The sequence below is a fragment of the Neolamprologus multifasciatus genome, chromosome 2 (assembly GCF_963576455.1).
Source record: "Neolamprologus multifasciatus chromosome 2, fNeoMul1.2, whole genome shotgun sequence".
Lineage (NCBI taxonomy): Eukaryota > Metazoa > Chordata > Actinopteri > Cichliformes > Cichlidae > Neolamprologus > Neolamprologus multifasciatus.
The window spans coordinates 26,760,179-26,783,431 of NC_140440.1; the positions used below are offsets into that span (position 1 = coordinate 26,760,179).

General features: G+C 38.1%; 1 protein-coding gene and 2 long non-coding RNA genes across 3 annotated transcripts in view; 2 read left to right on the top strand and 1 right to left on the bottom strand.

The window, feature by feature from the left end:
* The window catches only part of LOC146524511 (uncharacterized), a 476,239-nt gene that overhangs the window by 420,791 nt on the left and 32,195 nt on the right, over positions 1–23,253 (top strand). The window lies entirely within an intron of this gene.
* Positions 89–9,324, bottom strand: simc1 (SUMO interacting motifs containing 1). The gene is made up of 10 exons (XM_085181753.1): positions 9,181–9,324; positions 4,850–6,214; positions 4,509–4,756; positions 4,308–4,377; positions 3,917–4,077; positions 3,366–3,455; positions 2,848–2,979; positions 1,958–2,114; positions 1,112–1,196; positions 89–622 (listed from the first exon to the last, which is right to left on the bottom strand). Exons 1-10 carry the CDS (start codon positions 9,322–9,324, stop codon positions 411–413), a joined length of 2,664 nt encoding a protein of 887 aa, XP_085037879.1. The 3' UTR covers positions 89–410.
* LOC146524524 (uncharacterized) lies at positions 9,436–11,657 on the top strand. The gene is made up of 2 exons (XR_014877423.1): positions 9,436–9,543; positions 9,705–11,657. It is a non-coding gene; the product is annotated as an uncharacterized LOC146524524 (long non-coding RNA).

Below are 23,253 nucleotides of genomic sequence, written 5' to 3' on the forward strand. Positions count from 1 at the left end.
ACTTTACTGTGGCTTATCTAGAAATCATGCTCAATCAAGCACAATTATTATCACGTATTGTGTAGCCTATCGGCATAATGATGTAATGCTTGCATCTGTGTGGAAGTAAATTACACACAATGACAAAACTTTTCATAGAAAAAGGCAATATAATTTATTGAGAAAAGTGATTTCTCCAATTAGTTTGACTTAATTAGGCCAAACAAAGAGGGCCACAGTTTTATACAAAAAAATAAAATTAAAATAAAGGTCACCAACATGTAGCCACACATCTGAAAGCACATTGATTTGCTCTCCTGATATGTAGACTGTAGTATTGATATTTTAACCTTATATATATATATATATATATAGTTTATTAGTTTACCTACAAAATAAGCATCAATATGAAACGTGAAACACTCTTTTATTTAACACTGACAGACATCGAGGAGATGATCCTGTAGATAAGTTAAGGACTCTTCCACATGGAGAGGTAAAGCTTGGTCGAGGTCAGCCTGAGATCTGGACAGAAAGGCTTCAACAGCTTCCTGAACGGCAGGTCGTGATACCCTGTCATCAGGCTTATAGACTGACATGCCAACTCTGCCTCTGGGCTCTGTTAATGAGTTGCAGAGATAGCCTGTGGATAACAGATAATGTAAATTAGGAGGACACACAAACAAACATTGTAGAGTTAGGCAGTTGCTTGACTTATTGTTACAGTGGAGGATGTGGTACACTGGGTACAAAAAAGTGACTGTAACCTATGTTTTAGAGGCATTCACCAGGAAATGCAATAACAGTGATTAAAAAAAACATCACAGGGCAATAATGCCACAAACAACAGTGCAAACAAGACTCCTGTCAGCAGGAAATGTGCAAGCTCATCCAATGGGCACATATTTCAATTTTTAATCTATTTATTTACCTGCCTCTATAATTTGCTAAATACTGAAAAAGCTGATAACGCTGTGTACAACAAACATTTATTGTATCAATGCAAAATTGCCCTCATTGTCGCCATCAACAATCATCTTGTCTTCAATATTATATACTTCATAGGAGACCATTTATCTACCACAGCTACAGATACTGCGAAGCAATTTCCAGCTGTTTACCAAAATCTCACCTTTCATTGCTTTGTTATAGCTGAGCAGCAACATCCAGAGGAGATGCACCAACTCCTCCCACTTGAGCCACTTTTCAGCGCCATCCTAGAGATTACAGACATTAATCAGTCGCATTGAATCATTGTTTATGGTCACTTGTTTTGTTTTGTTTTATTTCTCTCAAAAAAATTAAATAGAACAAGAAACAAGAATCACAAATTTGTGACTTGAAAACATAAACAAGAAGCTGTCTGCATCTCTAAAGTGAAGATCACGATGATATAAATAATTCCCATAGTATACTCAATTACAGGCTCACAATTATGTTTATTTTGAGGCTTTATTAATATACAGATGTTAACAGTACCTGATGCTTTTTTCATTGTCCAATAATAGAATTTGGAAAAAACATTCAAATGAGGACACAGCACACTTTATTTGGTTGTATTAAATGCAGTATATTGGTACACAAAGAGTAGGCCTGAATTAAAGACTTGGTCATGTTAGCCACATTAGCCATGCACTGTTCTGTGGGAACACTACTATTGAGATAATGATGGCAGACTGTGAGGCAACTAGATTTAGCTGGCTAAATGTTGTTTAATCCTAAGCCAAAGCAGCCACTATAAATAAGAAACACAGGTCTAGTGTTTCAGGCAGTGTATCAACAGTTTCCTTTCAAGAGAAGACAACATTTGGCTTTCATAACGTTGCAAACTTTGGGAAAATCTACACAAGGTAAATAGCACACACTAAAGAACAGTGGAAACCCCTCCCCCAAAAGCATATTCTGGGAACTAAAGTACTGTAAAGAAGTTGGCCAATGACATAAAAATGAAGATAACAATCAGGAATGTAATATTCACCATAGGGTCTGGTGCTACAGTGCAGTGTTTTAGAAAGTGAAGCAGCAGACTGAGCGACATGGGCAGTGAGATTTTCACTGGGCATGCATAGTCCAGCAGATGTTCCAACAGCTTACATCTCAGCAGCTTACTCTGTAGGCTCTCCAACAACAACATCCTGGGAGTCAAAAACAGATTAGTCAAAGGCAGCTTGAAAAACTGGTGGGAAAAAAGGGTCAACCTTGCTATTAGAATAAATATATGTTTGCTTATATAATTTACTTAATTGATGTACTTACAAGATTTAAATATATTTCCATTAAAGCAATGCAATGAAAACACAATTATTTATTTTTCCATACAAACAGCCCTTTATTTAGTTTAAGTGAGGAGTTTCTATAATACAGACAGGTAAATTTTGTTTGTGATGATATTACCACTCATTACCACAAACAAGCAATATTTGGGCTGCAAAGGCAAGTACCCAGCAACATAGGCAAAGTAATAGGATAGGACAACAGGAAGCACTGTTGAGCCTACAGTGGAAAAACGCAAAAAAAAAAATAAGGATTATAATGTTTTTAAAAAAAATTGCTCTACAGGGAGGATAACTACAGAAATACTTAAAAAAAGAAAAATTGATTTCTGGCTTCTTGTTTTTACAGTTTCCACTTCACATTTTAGTAAGCTCCTTTTCTGTTTTGCTAAGAGTTCAAACGATGCAAGGTAAAAATGTAAAAAGGTTAGTGTAAAAATTAAAAATAAAGAATTTCCGTACTCATCATTCCATAAATTCTGATAGAAAATGGAATGAAAAACATTTACAGACTACTGAGCAAAAATAACGTGATTTAGTCTAGTAGATTTTTCCCTACACCATTAAATATTCTGAACACACGTCTCCTCCTCACCTGTGAGCTCGTAGGGGCACGTTACTGATGAGCATATGGAAGAGCTCTTGGGACAGCTTGGCAGAGGTTAGAGCAGGAGAACAATCCACCTCCAGAGCCAGAGAAAGCATCCTTTGCAAGCAAGACACCATTCTGTAGGAGACAGAGAGACATACACTTTAAAAAGCAGACACAGTTGGAATTGTTAAAACCTTTCATAGTTTTAGCTCTGTATGCCAACACAGAAGATTTTAAATCAAACAGTCGAGATGCATTTTCAGTCCTGACTTTAAGGGGTTGAAAAAAATAAATAAAATACATAAACTGTAGACCTGGAAAATTACAGCTGACAATATGAACTTCAAATGCATATATAATGTTTTATTACAAATTTTCTGTGGTGGTGTAAAGAGCCAAAATCACACCACTAAATCACTGTCTAAACATTTCTAGAGCTAACTGTGACATACATGCAAATCAGTTGTTTATTCTGCTCAAACTACCAGTTCTTTATTTAAGAACAATTTATTCTAATTCACCTCATATATTCTCTTTCTTGGGTCGTTTCTCTACCCTTTCCATGCTCTGTTGATTTCATAATGGCAGAAAACAGCCACTTGATGACCTCCCTGTAAAAAAAATAAATTAATAAAAAAAAAATATATCAAAAATGACTTTAAATATAATACTTATAAAGAAAATGATAAAATAATAAAACCATCTGGTTTGTCACTGGGTATATGTGATAATTATTTGTTGTGAAATGTATGAGTATTATACTTGATGAAAGATGTCATCATTAAAATTGTAAATGACCATTTGTGTCAATTAAACCTGATTATTTTTGTTTGTTTATGTATAGATGAAGGTAGGTTAAAAATGAAAAAAAAAAAGCACCTCTCTGCTTTACAAAACATTTGCTTCCATACTGTTAAAACAAACCCAGCAGAATATCTTCACAGAAGAAAGTTTTACCCAGGCGTCCATCATAAACTAGCCAAGTAAGGGTATCCAACCTCAATGATATACAATCAAACTCAAGTGCTTAAAGTTACCCATGTTTATAATACAAGTTGGCTATCACGCTCACCTAACACGGGGAAACTGCTGATCACACGACAATGTTGCCTTTGCTATCGAATGGTGCAAGGAGGATGAAGAACATTTGGCCCGAAAGTCGTCCTCCAAAGTCTGCACAATGTACTCCAGGAACATGCGCACCACATCACACCGACGCCTTTGTGTGTGCTCCTAAGGAGGCAAAAGGTTAACAAGTAGGGAAATGATTTTGGGCTGCAAATGTCTGCATTTTAAAGCAGATTGAAAACAAAAAACAGCCTGACAAACAGGGTGAAACAAGCAAGCAAACTCAAAATGTTTGACTAGTAATGGGACTGCAAATGTTTTTCACCATTGCAACTAAATTATTTTCAATATGCTCTTGTTCATAGAGTTTTTGTATAGACTTTGTAAATCAGTACCTCATCGGTCATGACTGAGGTCAGTAACTCCCAATCCCACGGAACTGTGTTTTTATCAACCATGTGGTGCCTGCAATCACACAACATTCTTAGTCTAAGACATTCAAAGACCAAAAAGCAAGTAACAATTTGTAAGATATGATGCAAAGACTATGAAATTTAAACATACTCATCAAACTCATATTGCTACAGTCTCTTTACCTTTGTGACCTCATCAGGAGCTTAAAAGCCTGCACACAGAGGTGATGAGGAGACTGTAGGTCGAGTAGAATGCCGTGGAGTAGGTGGGAGGTGATATCTCTGGGGGGATAGTAACCAGGCTGTAGTAGGTCAGACAAAAGCTGCAAAGTACCTTCTGGATAGTTCTCGTCAATCGTACTGTAAACCAGACTCAGACTCTGGCGACATAGCACCTCGGGAGTTACAAAATCTTCATCATCCTCTTCAATCTATGGAAAGAAAATGCACTTGCTTCAGCATTTGATCAGTTAATGAGAGTACCGGGAAATACAAATATAGATATCTGGGCAGCAGTCTCTCACCATTGCCTTTTGAGTTGTTCCCGCTAGTAATTTCCTGAGTGTAGATGGGCACACAAAATGTCTATCCTCTCTACTGACCGCCCTGCAGTCCATGGTCTCTTCATTCATGTCTTCTCCATCACTTTCATCTTCCCATGGGAAAGACCCTGGACTGTAAAGTCCAAGATCTCCCTTGTACGTCTCAGTCTCCAACTGCCATTCAGGCGTATCTTCAGCTGATTTGGATCTAGGAGATGACTCAGCAGGGCTTTTTCGACTATGAGATATAGGACTTGTATTGGAGGGAGGGTCAGGCTCAAAACGCTCAGAAGAGTTTGATGCAGTAGTAGGAGAGAAGGGGGATGAGTTACCAGAGCTGCAGGATTGTCTAGATTTTTCTGGTTCGTCTAATTTTGGCTGATTCAGGTCAGAACAGGGGGATTCCATTTGAGCTTTGTCCTGTGATGACGATGCCAAATCTATGGATGTAATGGGTAGAGCTGAACTAACTCCATCGCTCGGACCATCGTGTATGTCCTGTGATGAAGATGCCAAACCTATGGATGTAATGGGTAGAGCTGAACTAACTCCATCGCTCGGACCATTGTGTATGTCCTGTGATGAAGATGCCAAACCTATGGATGTAATGGGTAGAGCTGAACTAACTCCATCGCTCGGACCATCGTGTATGCTATGCTCTTTTGAACTTGCAACAGAGTTTTCTCCCACTGAGCGAGGAGAATCGGCAGGGCTATGTAGGTGCTGTGGTTCATCATCTTGTACCTGTGTGTTTGTACATTCCTCACTGTTGTTTTCTTGTCCATCCTTAGGAGGAGACACATCAAACAAAGGCCCAACGTTAGAAACGTTTGGAGTCGTAGTTGTACTTAAATTACTATTGCAACGAGGTGCTTCACCGTGACTGTTCAGAGACATTTGAGTACAATCTTTGGTCACATAGACAGAACACTTTGAGGTTTTCAGTTCTGCAACATGTGTTTCTAGAAAAGGTAATCGTTTCAACTTTACAGCTGGTGTGTTAGGACAGGGGGCTGCTTTATTGTCTTTTTTTGGGTGTTGTGTTTCAGGTATTTGAGGATTTAGACGTCTCTGCTTTGGTTTTGGGTCACCACAGTCCTGCTGTGGAGCACAAACAACAGAGTCCGTCACAGGCGTTTTTTGGTTATTAAAATCTTGACTTTGTGAGATGTGATTTAAATTTGTATTTGTGTTTGTGTTTTTTGATTGACAGTCATCTGGTGGTAAATTCTCTGTCTCCTGCTCTGTTTCATTTTCAGTCAAGTCTACTAATGCTGTGCCAGTGCCATTTTGCCTTCTCCGTAGCTCTGGAAGAGTCCATCTTGGATCTGTGAGGTCAATATAATTCTATAAAAAAAAAAAAAAGGAAAAGATAATTATTAAAAAATTCAATAAATGCTATGTTTTGGAGAAGACAAATATAACCTTTGATTGTTTTTTTCATTTCTGAAAGAAATAGGGGGAAGAAGGAAAATCATCCTTACCTTACTTCTAAAAGATTATTTAGCTTTTGTAACTATGTGCTACTTTATCAGAAATTTCACATTTGCAAATAAAATGATCATTCAAGCATAGCAGCATAATCATTCAAACCCAAGGGATGAACCAGTACGGTGTATACACAAAAACAAACAAATTATACATAAATGGACAGAAAATAATATTGAATTATTCCTGAAGAGAACTACAGAAACTACAAGAAAACCTTCCTCAGAGAACCTTTCCCAAATAGTGTCTGTAATTATTCAGACTTTATTTTACCTGACTTACTTTAAGCTTTCTCACCAGTCCCTCAACATAAGCTTAAAAAATTACTCTTTCCATTTAATTACATATTCATCTACTGTGAGCTGCACTTACAGTTATAATAGTAATATTTCTAATGCATAATATCTAACCACCTCCACAAATGTCAGCCAATGGTTTTGGTAGTGGCTTCAATCAACTCCATCAAAGGCAAGAAATTTTTAACTGCTGACTTAAAGTCACCAGCAGTTTATTTAGCTGTTGTGAAGTCTCTGAATGCCACTGACAATCTATGGTCTCTGGTTATCAACTTGCTGCTTGTCAATTTGTGTGTGGTTGCACCTCCCCTAATCAGTTATCAGGATCTGCCCAAGTACTGACTAACCAGACTGATTACCATCTGCAACTAAATCTTCAGTTTTCTTTCTTCTTGCTATGTCAAATGCTTTAGACAAATTGATCAACAATCCAATGCAACACTCCTTGACTAGAGATGCAATCATATAATTTACTGCCTCTTATGATGCTGTCAAGGTACTACACTATATTGCCAAAAGTATTCACTTGTCTGCCCTCACACATATGAACTTGAGTGGTGGCCCATTCTTAATCCATAGAGTTTATTATGATGTCGGTCAACCCCTTGAAGCTATAACAGCTTCAACTCTTCCTGGAATTTTTTTCCAGGAAATTTAGAAGTGTGTTTATGGCCATTTCTGACCATTCTTCCACAACTACATTTGTGAGGTCAGACACTGAAGTTGGACAAGAAGGCCTGGCTCAAACTCTCCACTCTTATTTACCCCAAAGGTTTTCTATCAGGTTGAGGTCAAGTTCTTCCACACCAAACTAACTCATCCATGTCTTTATGGTCCTTGCTTTGTGCACTGGTGCACAGTCATGTTGGAACAGCCATCCCCAAACCTTTCCCACAAAATTAGGAATATGAAATTGTTCAAAATCATTTGGTATGCTGAAGAATTAGGAATACTTTGCACTGGAACTAAGAGACCGAGCCAAACTCCTGAAGAATGATCCCACATGATAATCCCCTCTCCCCCAACCTTTACACTTGGCAAAATACAGTCAGACAAGTACATAACACGTCTCCACTGCTGTAGAGTCCAGCGGTGGCGAGCTTTACAACACTGCATCCAGTGCTTTGCATTGAGCTTGGTGATTTTTTTAAGGCTTGGACAAAGCTGCTCAGCCATGGAAACCTATTCCATGAAGCTCCCTTTGCACTGTTCTTGAGCTAATTGTCTAAACTGACTTCAGAAAGTTGGTGATCTCTGCACACTACGCACCTCAGCATCCGCTGACCGCTCTGCAATTTTACGTGGTCTACCACTTCCTGGCTGAGTTGTTGTCATTCCCAATCATTTCCACTTTGTTATAATACCACTAACAGTTGACTGTGGAATATTTAGTAGCAAGGAAATTTCACAAATGGACATGTTGCACAGGTGGTATCCTATCACAGCACCACGCTGGAAATTAGATAGCTCCTGAGAGAGACCTATTCTTTCACCAGTGTTTGTACAAAGAGTCTGCATGCCATGCTTGATTTTATACACCTGTGGCCATGGAAGTGACTGAAACACCTAAATTCAATTATTCGGATCCGTAAGTAAATTCTTTTGCCAATGTAGTGTATCTCCCAGTCAAAACCCACCGGAAATAGTAGTGCAACTGAAAAGCTATGGAGTTTTCTTTTGCAATCTTTATACATAAAAGAACTAATGCTTTATTTACGTTTGCTTTAATGGCTGACATACACAATGTCTGTATTGTCGGTTAATTGGTTAAACTTAAAACCCAAATAATTATACTTTATGGAAGGACAGCATGTACAGTTCAAGAAGAAGGTACAGAGTTGTTGTAATTGGTCTCACAGTTCTTTTGGAGGTGGCTCTCCCTTTAATATCTGGATGTATAAGACCAAGCCACAGAATAGCGAGCAATTTGAGTCAAAAAGACACTCCTATCAGGTTATCTTATCCTTCCCCATGGGCAGTTTCTCATTTGACTCTCATTTGACTAGCAAATGCTCGCCTGGTATAACACAACAAAGAGCTCCTATACATAAAATATACAACATAAAGATTTTGGTAGACACATTTTACTACGCAATTTAATCCGCATTAATGTTAACTATCATTCCCCGTTTCATGCAGTATGAAAAAATGAAAACTATTTAGCAGCGCATTTACAGTACAGTAGTACAGTAGCAATACATTTATAAACAATAAAGACATACAGCACATACTAATGACACCATTTAAACATAAATGCTTGTTTGAGCAACAAAATTATTTTACAATAACAACGTTATAAACAAAGCGCCAAATAACTTATTTACCTTTAAGCTAGGTTATAACATCTTTCACCAGTAATGTCGCTACATTTGACTTGTGCTGCTACTTGACCGCAGAGCGTTAATAAGCAGGCCGTATCTTTTAACTTTTGTTTGTTTTTTTTCTCTATCCAGGTGACGAGCAACAGTCTGAGAATACTTACTGAAATGTACCCTAGTTTCTACAGCAACCGAGTTTCAGTCCGCTTACCGGTGGGAGGGCGAGCTTCACGGCATCGACTTCAACCCGCACAGCGGAGAGAGGCATCGGGTCAGGCTTGGCAGTGAATGTACAGTAGGACCCGACGATCTCCACATCGGAGTCGTCTGAGCTGACACTGATCACATCATCCATTTCTCTTCAGTCATTCAAATTCAGCAGCCAATGCACAAAAGCATCACCTAAAGCAGACCCGTGACGGTCAGGGCAGTCCTAAACAGCCATGAGCTTCCGCCGTAGATGTCTAATTCCGATCATGTTTTGTAGAAAACACAAAATAACTCCTCCAGTGAGGCGTGCAACCTTCGGCATTTCCTTGTTGAGATCGTAGATTACATGCGTCGTGTTCGGTAGGTGGGTTAAAACGTGGGTGTATCGTTACAATTCCTGGGTTGCTGTGAATTAACTACATAGAAGCTAGACGCCAAAATTGAAATCCAAACGCTTAAAATTTATTGATAATTGCAATGCAACATAGGAAGTTTATGAACGCTTCCTGTTTTTTCTCCCCATAGCTTTTCTTCTATGACCGTGGCGGGTCACAACAAGCGCCATACTTGAAATGATCTCCACCTGCTGTACTGGAGTGCAACCTGCCTGCGCAGGTTTTTCATCATGAAGTGATGAAAGACAGACGAACACATTCAAAATACACCTTAATTCCTAAAGTGTGGCTGGTTACAGCCAAAGGCAACGGAAACGAGAGGCCACGCGTGTCTTTGGACTATCCACCTCACACAATTATTTTCTTATTTATATTTAAATTACACTTTAAATGTGTTTTCCTCCTCGCCTCATAATGACTATCGATGCTAAATTTTAAACTAATGATCTATTTAGAATATATAAATAGCTTGTCTTACATCAATAAATAAATGATTAATTCTTAATTAGTGGTTCAGAGTGCACATTGAGTATATTTTCTAGGATGTACTACATTTATTTTGAGTGAAAAGCATCAATTGTCACACAATGCAATATCCCGTGTTATCTAAAACATGTAAACATAACATAAATCCTTATTTAAATATATTTTACTGAAAGAACTTTCCAGAGCCATAGCACCCTTCTTCCTATAAGGTGACAGGGCAAACCACTGCACCGCCATGTCAACCTATTTTATTACTACGTGTCACGGTACTTTCTGACCTCTGTATGACCTCTTTTTCTCATCTGCACCATATACAGTCCCTATCAAAAGTTTAAGACCACTTAAAAAATGGCAAAATATCATATTTTGCATGGTTGGATCTTAACAGGGTAACCTTGATGACAACCATGACAAGCAGATCCCACTTGAAATGTTTTCTACGTGACACAGTGGAGGGGGAGCCATAATGGTCTGGGGTGCTTTTTCCTTCAGTGGAACAATGGAGCTTCAGGAGGTGCAGGGGCGTCAAACGGCCGCTGGCTATGTGCACATGTTGCAGAAAGCATCCCTCATGATTGAAGGCCCTCGTCTGTGTGGTAATGACTGGGTTTTTCAACAGCATAATGCTACAGTACACACTGCCCACAGGACAAGGAGCTTCTTCCGGGAGAATAACATCACTCTTTTGGGCCATCCTGCATGTTCCCCTGATCTAAATCCAATTGAGAACCTTTGGGGATGGATGGGAAGGCAAGTTTTTACAAAAATGGACAACAGTTGCAGACAGTAGATGCCTTTTGTGTGGCCATCTTCACCACTTGGTGAAATGTTCCCACTCTCATCGTGGAAACGCTTGCATCAACCATGCCGCGATGAATTTTTGAAGTAATCAACAATAACAGTAGAGCTACTTATTACTGAGTTTATCTTTGGAACTTTGATTTCTGTTTTGGTAGCATTTACTGGGGTTATTTGGAAATGCGGTCCTAAACCTTCGATCAGCTGTAGCTGTAGAAAAAGCCTGTTTCAGTTCAATAAATTGCATGCTCAAAAAATGTTTTGTCTCACTTCTATTTCCTCTTGTTGCATGTTGAAGCTCTACTTGGAACCTTGTTAAGATCCAACCATGCAAAATAGTTGGGTTTTTTTTGTTGCCATTTTTCAAGTGGTCTTAGAGTTTTGATGGGGACTGTATGATCAGTTCTATGCTGTTTTAGTAATCGAAGAGTCCCCCATGACCTCTGAAATACCATCAGATGCCTGTCTCTATGGAAACCTGGGCAAATGTGGTGGGATCACAGACAGTTCTCATGACTGAATCAAGCTCCTCCTTCGACTCTGTCACCACTGGTCCATAGGAAAAAAAATAAAAACACACAGAGAAATAGCATGTACAGTTTCACACTTTCAGTACTTATCAACAATCAACATTTTCCATGATTTGACTGGTGAATCTAAATTGAACAGGTATGGGTCAGATTTGTCCTGGAACAGCCTTAATGTATTTGTAGCACCTGAACAAAAGCAGAAAACATTTAAATTAGTGTAATGTTGTGTATTTTGGGGTCACTTCAGAAAAAACTTCAGGCTAAAAGGCTATTCATTTATGTAGTTATTAAAAAAAAATCACAATAAAAGATTGAGACATCAAACCTTTTAAAACCATCAATGCACTGAGCATCTTTGATAGTGTGCAATCTCATACATCACCACTGGAGTGCACTCGCATAGTGGGGAAGAGCCATCACAGGATGTTTGCAGCAATCAAAGGTGTTTTCTTAAGTTACAAAAAAAGAAAAAAAGAATCACCAGACGAGAAATGTGAACTGAACTGATCAGAGTAAGATCTGACCCATCAATGATGCATTGAGGCCTCTGCACAATAATATTTTACAGTTTACATTCCTGATATAGTTTTAGGGTCCTTCCTTTTGTCGAGCAGAATATCCAATACTACTGGGTTTACTTACCTGTACTTCTGAGCACACTGCTTAGAAAATGGGCACATTAAATTGTCATGTTGTTCCTGTTTGTAATATTACGTTATGATGCAAAATCTATGTGATTTAACACGTAAACACATTTAAGTATGCATTGTTTTCCTCAAAGCCAAATGCTGTGAATGCACATGCATTTTCAAGAAAAATTAGAAAATATCACTATCTAAGCTGTGCTTGTTTTTCTATGAAAATCTTTTTTTTTTTTAATTATTATGCTAGTCTCATGTAATGCAATGAAAAGGGATAGTAGCCTCAGAGGGCTTCAACTATCTCTTTATACGGTCTGTGCATCCCACTCTGAGAGAAGTATCAGGCAGGATGAGTCATAGCAGTCAGACATATACAACCCCCTGACATCTATTCAGTAACAGGAGGACATTATTAGGGTGATTAATGCGTGCATAGCAAAGTATATGTATGTACGTGTCAACAGCAGTTTCTTCTGTGCCTTGGAAATCGTCCTTATCTGTTGTTAGATTAGAGACTATCCTAAAAATGTCTTGCAAACACAATATATTATATAATAATGTCCAACACACAGGATTAATTAATTCCAGACTGTTTTGTTCACTTTATTACTTCTGAGAGGACAAATATTTCCCAAAGCTCATTCAGCTAGAAAAGGTGGTCCAAGTTCAGTTAGACAATGAGCAAGAGCTACAAAGACATCTGAAATCCCAAATGAACCTCCAAACATTCTGATGCCCGTACATGGACACAAATTAAGCAGGCAACACTTTATCAGCATCAGAACACACAGTTTCTGTTTTAGAAAGGTGAACAACAGTATGCCTCTGCTCATTAATAGTTACTTACACTGGGAGTCATTATTTGAGGCCCACTGTGGTTTTAATGTTTATAGAGATCTGAGCAATGGACTTAAAATACAAAAGACACCAGTGCCTGTGTTTTCCAAGTCGCAAAATCAAACTTGTACTTGCACAGATTGAGGTGACGAGTAAGTGCAGTGGTTCTGAATTTGAACCCACTTGTTTGCCTGTTATCCCTGTTCTTGTGTGGGTTTTCTGTGGGTGCTAAATTGGCCAAAGGTGTGAAGAATTGCCTGGCTCTCTGTGTCAGTGTTTCTGTGGTCCACTGGACTGTCCTGCCTCTTACCCAGTTTCCTGGGATAGTCTGCAGCCAATTCTATAAGCCTGAATTTTGTAAAAAGTTAAGACATTAACAATACAGATTCTTTTCTTTGAACAAACCTGATGGAAAAATATCATTGCTTGGGTTTGCGATAGGTTTTATATTAAACTAACTCTAGTACAATATAACATTGGCAATATTTATGTTAACGTTTTATTATTTTTTTATATTGTCAGTTCCATTTTTAAATAAAACACATAAAAGAGAAAAACATAACAATGAGTTACTTGTTTTATTATCTTATGACAGAGCTGTGGCAGCTGCTGCATTAAATGTCTCCTTTTCATTTATCCGAGCAAAATTTCTCAAATCAAATTGCCAAAATGAGGAAATAGGACCAGGATCTCCTATTGCATTTTATAGTAGAGCATTCTCAAGAGAGAAATCTCAGGATGTTGCTCGAAGATTTCATGCATCTGCTACTGATTTACTTTGCCCTTTCTCTGTGAGTCAACACAAAAGGATAGACTCAGTCTGAGTATGGTCCATTCACTGCTGGATATTGAGTATAATGACACCTGGCAACATCCTCAGGATGTCAAGGTTTCCGTCTTTATCAGGGACATCAAACAACATTCGTTCCATCTAATCTGACAATAATGTCCCTCACATTATATTAATAATACAGAAACCAGTAACATTGTTATTGTTTTCCTTTGCCTTGGGCTGTATTAATAAATATTTTCAAAAGATGTAGAGGCTAACAAGTCATTTCTCCGAGGACACGGAGTAAAGCATGTTGGGAGTACTTAGTATCATGAACATCACAAGAATTTCTGACGGAAATTCTAGCTTAGCTTTTCAAGGTAAATGACAAATATAATCAGTGAGTAGCATGTATATTTGAACATCAGTCAGTGAAGAATACTGAGAAATACCTTCAGACTTAGATATAAACTGAGGCAATTAGAGGGCCTAATCAGGTACAGTTGTCACAAAATTAGTGACAGCTGTTTTATCCCGTCCTGTCCCAGCCTGTGAGTTGAGGCTCTTTGTGACACTGGCAGAATTAGCTGCTGTAAGACTGAGGTCATATCTGCTGTCTTGATACATTTGACAGAGAATGAATAATATTTAAACAAATATTTGATGCTCCATGAAACACTGTTTTGAGTGTCCAGTCAGTGTCATTAATACTGTGAAAGGATTTGCATAACTCTTCAAAAATCTATAAATAAAAATCTGATATTCCAGATCCTGCCCAATTGTGCCAAAGAGCCACAATGTTTTAAACAAGCGAAAGATGTCCCCCCCCCCCCCCCCCCCCCCCCCAAAAAAAAAAAAGAAAAAAAAGGAATGTGTGACAGTTTAGTCATAATTCACACAAAGGTCATTGGGTTTTTCAAAAATAACAGATGAGTTGGAAGCAATAAATAAATAAATAATAAAAGAAAACTAAATAAAACAGAGAAAAAACCCACCATACTATAAAGATAATGTTTGATTGACTAAAGAAAAAAAAACATAGATATCATCTGCTCTTTTACTTACATACTGTACTACCAGTACATGCCCCATGTTCAAAATTCAGCCTAGGTAAAACTATGTTATTATTATCATTGAAATCAAGAGACGTTTGAAAAGCAAAAGTATTCCACAGAAAAAGACCCTCTGTAAGTGATGTAATATTTTACTCTAATTGATTTTTAACACAGCTGTAAGTACCCATTCTCACAAGTACAATTTTACTATTGGTTTCAAACTAGCAGTTGACCAAAGGCTGAATAGTTAAAGCTTTGTAACTCTTTGCTGATGGTTGTTGAAGAAGATTAGAAATCATTTGGGACTTTTTTTGTGTTAGATCTTTGTGTATTATACCCATCAGAATATATTAACATCTGCCAGGTCACCGGCAACCCGTTTAGATTTAGGTTTGGTTTAGCTACATGCTTAAAAAAGTCATATGCATTATGCACACAATTTTTCTGTTAAAAGTGTCAGATATACAAAAACATGATAAAAAGATCTGGACATTACCAACCCAAACCCTGGACTTGCTGTGCATTAGGACTTTAAAGGGAATTTTTAGAGTATCTACTGACAACTACCTAAAAACACAGACACCACACACTCAGTTTGTTTTGGAGGATCAAAAACCAAAAATATTGGAAAGCACCGCTTTAATCTCAGTAATACATTGCATTTTATAGACTTAGTAGTTGAAAAATTAAACTCTGAAGAGTAAACACACAGTAGCTGACACACACTATTATGAAACCAAATATCATAAGCAAGGGATGGGACTGATAAAAAAACATGAACTCCATTAGTTATCCATGTCCCAACTATGACCTTTTACATGCAACCTCATTTGTGTTTAATTATAATGGTTGGAGCTATTCCTCGTAGTAGGCTTGTTTGTGAGGATCACAGTGATCACCGGATGCTGACATGCACTCTTGTAGGGCTGTACTACTGAAAAGTGATGGTTGTAAGCACTGTGCTGGCCACATTTTCATTTTCACAGAGCAGCATGGAGAAGGACTGAGCTGAGCACCCAGCATATGGTTGAGACAGATAGTACTGTCTCGTGGAAATGTTCAGCCACAATAAGAGTGAAACAGAACTGCAGGTAGAGGAGAATAGATGATAGAAGTGAAATAACAGCTTACTGAATCAACAGGTGTCAGCTGCCACCTCAAGGACATGAAAGTGTGAGCAAGAGATCGAGGTCTGACAAAGCTGGAAGGTGACAGGCAACACAAGGATGCTGCCTGAAATCAGCATCCACCTTCGGGTGTTGCTTCTCGCATCCATGTCAAGCTCTTAAGTCCTGTAGGGCATGGCTGCCACATACCCTGCTTCGCACTGCCATCAGATTTCCGAGGGTGACATTTTTTTTTTTTACCATGCCTGTGGAGCAGCAGTATCCCTAACAAGGTTCATTTGACTGGCAGAGTGTGCCAGATCTAGAGACAGTGGAGCCTGATGGACCAGAGCCCAATTACTCACTCTGCAATCTGTGACCCCAGGGGCTGATGAGTGTCACAACAGGATCCTTTACCAGGCAGATATATGCTGTAGCAATGAAGAACTGGGTGATCTTTCAGAATTCAATGGTCATTTGATGTAGGATCTTTTGTAAATACAGCAACAATTTAAAGCACTGTTATGAGATTTCTCGCTCTGCTACTATACAGCATGGATCTCATGGATGGAAACACCTGTGTTCTATAAATTTGTCATGCAAAAAGGTTCCTTGAGTCAAATTTAGCCAAAACATCCAAGTTAAAATAAATAGTTTAAAGAAAATTAAAAGAAAATACCAGCAAAGCTCCTCAACAAATTTTGCATATGGGTTGTCATCAGTCTGGAATCTTTTAGATTATTTATACAGAAAATGATTTTAATTTACATGAAAGATAATATACTTTTTAAAAAATCTATACAAAAGGTATAAGAAATGTAATATTATTCTGTAACAGCAAATTTAACACATTTATTTGACCACTCATCATAAAAACTTATGTTGTGAAACATATATATAAATATTTTAGAAGTCTGTCAAAATTTGTTTAAAAATAAAAAAAATAATTAAAAAAAACATCATTTTGATTCAAGAGTTGATGGATTAACCATTACAGAAAAATAATAAAATGATTTTGGTTGATTTGGGCATAAACCTTACATTGAGTGGTGGTCTAATAAATTTGTTAAGAACTGTATATGTGTGTTGTATTTGAGAGAGAAGAGAAGCATATCTGCCCCAAATGCTTGCACTTAATAAAGAGAGATATTTTCTGTATTACTAAAAAAAAAACACAATACACCGTGCAAGCTGAAAGAAAAACAGGCAAGGAAGCCAAAAGTCAAATCCGTAATGAATGCTCTGATGAGTTCTTGGACTGGTGGCAGTATAAACAGGGATACATTGCATGCTAGCTGTTTAATTTTAATGGTTGGGATGTGCACACAGTATACACGGATTATTTTGGAGACTTTAAAAAAAAGGAAAAGCATATGCAAGCAAATTACTTCATTTTCATAGCCCACAGGGGGGTGCCATAGCCTGATTATAAGACACCTGTTGTGAAGGCAGTTTTCTTTTTCAAGTGTGAAAATGCTCAAATTTGACATGAGACTACATGCAGTTAGTGGTGAATTTGCATTGATGCTTGAATGATAAGCTAGTAGCCATTTGAATGTTTAGTAGGTTAATTAGTTGTTCACAGTTGTTAGCGCGCTAACACACATAATAATGAAGCTGTATTGTATATATGTAAATATGACCTGGGTCCTGCGATCAAATCCTGAATGTCCAAAGATAGAAGAAAGATCTCATAATCATACTGCATATAGACCAGATACATATTTTGCCAGAGGAAAGCACAAATTAGATCATTTTCACTTTTTCACAGATGCAGGGTGAACCTATAGACGGATCTTTCCATCATATTAGCCTCATAAAAAACAACTTTTCAAGGTCCTTCAGGTCTGCTGAGGCCAATTTGTTGTTTCTGCATTTTTCTATATGAATAATAGTGATGCCAAATTTGCTTGACTAATAACAAGCCCCCCTCCCCAGCATTTCATGAGAGAATTTGATACTTTTTCTCAATAGGGTTCAGCTGGGGCTCAAGACATTCTGGAGCAATTTCCTAGCTTTGCTTGGCGGATTCCTCCGTCTCGGATGTTAAGTCTACATGATTGTCACACATTTTCTTCAATATTTGTCGGAAAGCTTTTCTGCAAGTCAAATATAAATGTTGATGCTTTCTAGTCATAGTAAATATTCCACTGCAGGCTTTCATGTTGCTCTGTCAACTACATATCTTATTGTAAGATAAGGTTATTTGTAAAGTACCCACGAAGTGTTTTCTATTTTCCACACAATTACTTTCTCAGATGTAATGGATGTAATACTTCTTCGAGAAACATTACTACAATTAAAAACAAAACAAAACAAAACAAAAGAAGAATGAGATCTCATAATAGAGTACCTGAGAGCCCACTACTTGTCTGATAGTGATAGTTTGTTATACATGTTATGTAAGTCCTTGTGAGTTCTGAGTCATTCCTCCCTTTTTCTCGGTGTCTCCAAATGAAGACAAAATTGGGACTTTCTGTGAAGTTTTCGGAGAAAAGACTATTGGATGTAAAAACTTTCACACTTCTTATGGCACAGGAAATTGATCCCACTGCTGAAGATAAAATGAGGCTTAATGTGCTTAAGACCCTTATTCCACACCCATTCTTTTTCATTTTCAGCCCAGGGCAAAGGGCCACCATGGCGTTAACTAAGTTACTACAAATGCTCTGAAAGTGAGCGACTTCTAACCAGCTACAAATGTGTTCTTTCTCTTAAAATGAGAAGGGCGATAATTCCCTGATGTGTTGCAGGAAGCCTATTCTCTACGGCCCTGGAAGTGACTTTTAAAAGCGCCTTCCTCTACCGTGCACACAACCATTACAGCTCTTTATCAAAGATGTAGCCCTTTATGCCTCGTTTTGATTCACAGAGCAGCTGATGAAACAAGCTGATCAGTTGCTAATCTGAATATATTCAAAGTAAGTTTAATGATCTGCAAAAAATATGCCATGCCTGCTTAATTATTTGAATTAATTTTATTTTTTTTTAAAGAGCCAATTCTATTTTTTCTTGCAGTGAAATTGATGTAATTTGTGATATTTTTATTGCCGTTTTGGCATCAACAGCTTTCCTAACAAAAAGCCATCCTGAATTTCGGCTGATTGCTTATAATTCAAGGTGAAACTTCTTTCAGGGAATGTGGTGACATGCGTGACCTTCAAGGGTTCATTAATCTGGTCACGCTTTCACATTCCAGGGCGGTTTTTGTCCAAAGCTGTGGAAAAATGTGAGGGAGATCTTGTTTGTTTGGGACACAACAAAGGTCAGCAGTCATGTATTTTTTCCTGACCTGCCGGGGCTCCCGACAGCAAAAGCGACAGTGGAAGAAGGTGGGAGATGTGGAAGATGTGCAATCTGTGAAAAAAACAAAAAGACATGTGAATCACAGTGTAGCTGTGACACACATAGTCCTTCCCACACCCGAGCTATCTCCTACAAGCAGACACATCCAAAAGAGCCAAGGATCCTGTAATCACACATGGAAATTAAGATGGATAGACTGTACAGTATTTAAGTAATCATACCGGGTCATGGATGATTTTTTTTGCAGACTGAAATCCCCAAAGAAAGTGTTTACTATCACAAATCACCTGCAGCCTGAGATGAGGTTTTCACACGCCACCTCGGGCCATTTATTCCTGGAACGTTACATAACGCTGTAGTGGGTTCTGCTTGCATTCAGCCAAAAAGCCTCTTTGTAAGAAAACAGGAAGGTAAGAGGATTGAGGCAGCAAGGAAAACACAGTCATCAGCTGCAACCTCTATAAGGTGCCCTCCCAGGGATCTCTCTGTTTTATCAACATAAAAGGGCATCCCAGCAGTGGGGTGGGGAATCGTGGAGGTAAATAATCACAGCCTCGTCATATATCCAGAAAAAAAAAGCACTTTTATTGGTAATTCTGAAATGTAACATTATTAGGCACAGTAAACAAACGATTAGCTTACTGAATGAATACTAATTTGCTCTTTATTGGATCTCCAGCAGTATTGGAGCTTCTGATGTATCTCCTACCTGCTGAAAGGTGCTAATGGTTTAGTCCAAAAGAGAAAAAAATAGTTTAGCTTTAAAGAAAAAACTGCATGATGCTAACTGTGACAAGTTCAGGTGTACGTTAAAGCAACTGACCGTCTGGTGGAAACACACTACAGCTTTCCAGCAATGTTTTTGTCCTGAATTCTAATTAATGTCTGAGCTATTGCACATGTCAAATATAGCTCATAAGGCTATTATGCACTTTTAAGGTGCTTGTGATCCAGAACCTTCTCCAGTAATAACTTAATCTGACATGATTTAGTAAGAAAAGCTTAATAACTTGGACTCAGTTAAATATGTTGATACCGGTCAGTACTGAGAATTTTACAGCGTGTTTTTTTTTTTGGCTTTCCCTTTCAAAAGTTTGATTTTAATGCATCTATGTTTCTACAGACTGCAGTAATGCAGTCTTATTGTGAAATACAGTGCAGTCTCAGCATTGGGTGCACACAGTGCTTACCAGGTTTTTTCCAATGCTTAACATGAGTGCAAAATTTGTCACACATATGGAAAACCTCACAGTGACTCACAATATTTACATAATGCACTCGCTGCAGTTGCATCGGCTCACATATATTTGTTAAGTTACTTATTCCCGTGACAATAGATATACAATGTTTATGCCCTACAAGCCTGCATATGTACTGAGCCCTGACTGTTCACACAGCCTTGTATTTCCCATAAACAATGTTATCTACGTTACTGTATGTCATAATAACATGCTTCTGCACTGCTTTTCATCATGTTGGTTTCCTGTGAGCTTGGACACACATCAGACCAGTGTGGTGGTCCAGTTCCTTGATTGCTAAATTTCCTTAGCGATTACCTTGGAAAGCGCCCATGAAACTGATAAGTGTACACACAGCAGCTATTCAGCAGTGAAATTATGTTCAGCAAGCATATTAATGATCACTGCTAAGCTAATGAATATTTTCTGTGGGCAGTATTTATCACTAAAAACACATTACTCAAAGTATTACCTGCTGGCGAGGACAGAAGTTGTTGAATCATGGTGCACGCCTAGTGATTGATGAGTTGATGAGATTAAAGTCGGTACGGATGCTGGAACAAGATGTGAACACTTTTCCAAACTTCAGCAGAGATTGATGCATCAGAATTACAGCTTGGGTGGACAGGATCGTCTTAAACACACTGCTGCAAGAGCACCTCGACCCAGAAAACCTTCTCGAGCCTTCTAATGTGCAAGCACACACATCGAATGTGCCTGAAGTGCCGTGCTATTTCTCCCATGGGAACACACTGGCTCCTAACACCTCTGCAGCTCCGGAGATCAGCTAAGATTTCAAACCATGACAGTAAATGAATCTGGCATCTGCATTACAGAGTTGTCATGTGTGTCACCGAGATGTCAAGCATGTAACATGTTAAGCAGCTTATTAGTTTTGCCTCCTCGGTAATGGATTTTACTTTGAATTGGAAAGTGAAATTGTCTGAATAGCCAGTTGGTAAGATTTGTGTCAAATTTGGGGAGAAACCTTCAGGACTTCAGGATAGCTTTGCATTTATATGCACACCTCACTATGTCCGATGACTGCAGCATAACAGGAAGCTGTATCCAAAGAGACAGGATGTTGGGTATTGTTGCTTTGCTTGGAATAGAAATTACGGAAGGCTTGAAGGAACATGTCTGTAAGTGTTTTTTATATATAGATTTCCCAAGTTCACCCCATAATGTTCTGATTAGGTTTTAGCTTGTTATGTCATGCTATTGTATAGAAGAGTGAGTGAATTGTGTTATCTCATAGCACAAAAGAATATATTGACAAGCTTGTTCAGTGACTTTCAGCTTTAGACAGAATTTAAAATTATATAATTGTTCATTTTGAAACCAGCAAAGTGCAGAAATGGGAAGACAAAACTGTTGTCATGAGAATTTGTTCTCTTTTGAAAAATTGCCTGCAATGTTCTCTGCAGAGAGCAAAGCTAGTTCACAAGCATCGGTGCTGATTAGACTAGATTTTATCAACATCTGCAAGCAGAAGATATCAAAACAGTTATACCATTTCTTTTCACCCTGTGGTTTAAAGATGCAGAAACAATAGTAGCATTTGGTTATACATTGCAAAACCACTGTATGAATATGCAACATATTGTTGGGATATTAATGCAAACACCTCGTAAATAAGATGTCTAATCTAACCTGAACAGCTTGTCTTTGTGTTTTTGTCCTTTGCAAACTTAATATGAATTCATTATTGTCCCTTTAGTGTTTAGAAAGCTGAGAAAGAAAGATATTTAATTACATCTTCCATCACAGAATTGCAAAACTAATCGTGCTCATTTATAATAATGGTAATTTATAGGCAATTCTCTTATAAAGAAAAAAAATGAGGTGCAATAAAGACTGTTTTTCCTGCTTGTAAAGGCTGTTTGAGGGTGCTGGTAACTGAGGTCAGTGTTTTTCCTGTTTTTTTTTCAGCAGGTAGACCCTTTAGGGTACATCTACCACTGACCACTGATATGTGGTGACAGTTGCCCTGCTCTTTAAAGTTTTTTTTTTTTTAAATTTTCATACTGTGGAGCGAGGTTACAGAGAGTGAGTGGGAAAAGAGTCAGATAAACAAACATGTTCATGTTCTTGAGCCTTCAACCGTGGACACAAATGTACACCTAAAAGCAGCTTTTATGTTGACATCCGTGTAGGTTTACCTGCACTGGAAATCCAATAATGACAGGCTTCTGCCACATGGTATTTACTCATATACTTTAAAATCCCAAATAAGTGAAGCGCTTATGTGTTGGGCAAAGCTACAGTCTGCACATCAGAGTACTTCAAAGTGACCCCTCTTCTGGCCTTGTGTGCACCTTTCTGTTTGGCCGGTACATTTTTCATAAACATCCCCTGGCTGTATGTCTGGTTGCCTAACATAGCTGCATATGTGTTATATAACTGAACCTCCAGAGCAAACAGATGCAAGCACCACAGCAACAGGTATTACCTTCACTGTGCCAGCATAGAACAATTCCAGGTTATAATTCATGAATAATGGATGAGTGTGATTGCACATAAACAAGTCAGGCCTTCACAAAAGTAGTTTACAATGATAGATGGGCATCTGTGCATGCACTGATCAGTGATCACTGCTTCCATTAAAGCTATTTTAATTTGAACACTTTGCCCTCCTAACTCATCGCCTGCAGGGTTGATAAAGTTCAGAGAAACCTCCACCTGTGCTGTTTTACCTCTTGTTCCATCAGGGACTCTTAATGATGGTGCCATCATAAATTATTGAGGTTTTTCAAAGAAAAATGATTTCTGATGCAACATACAGTGCTTAACAAATGTATTCACCCAACCCTATACCCAGAATAATGTTTCACCCACATCTGGTTGAATGTTATGCTTGATTCATTTCAGACTTCTCAGAGTAGTCCCTTGTGCCAGCTCAAAAAAATG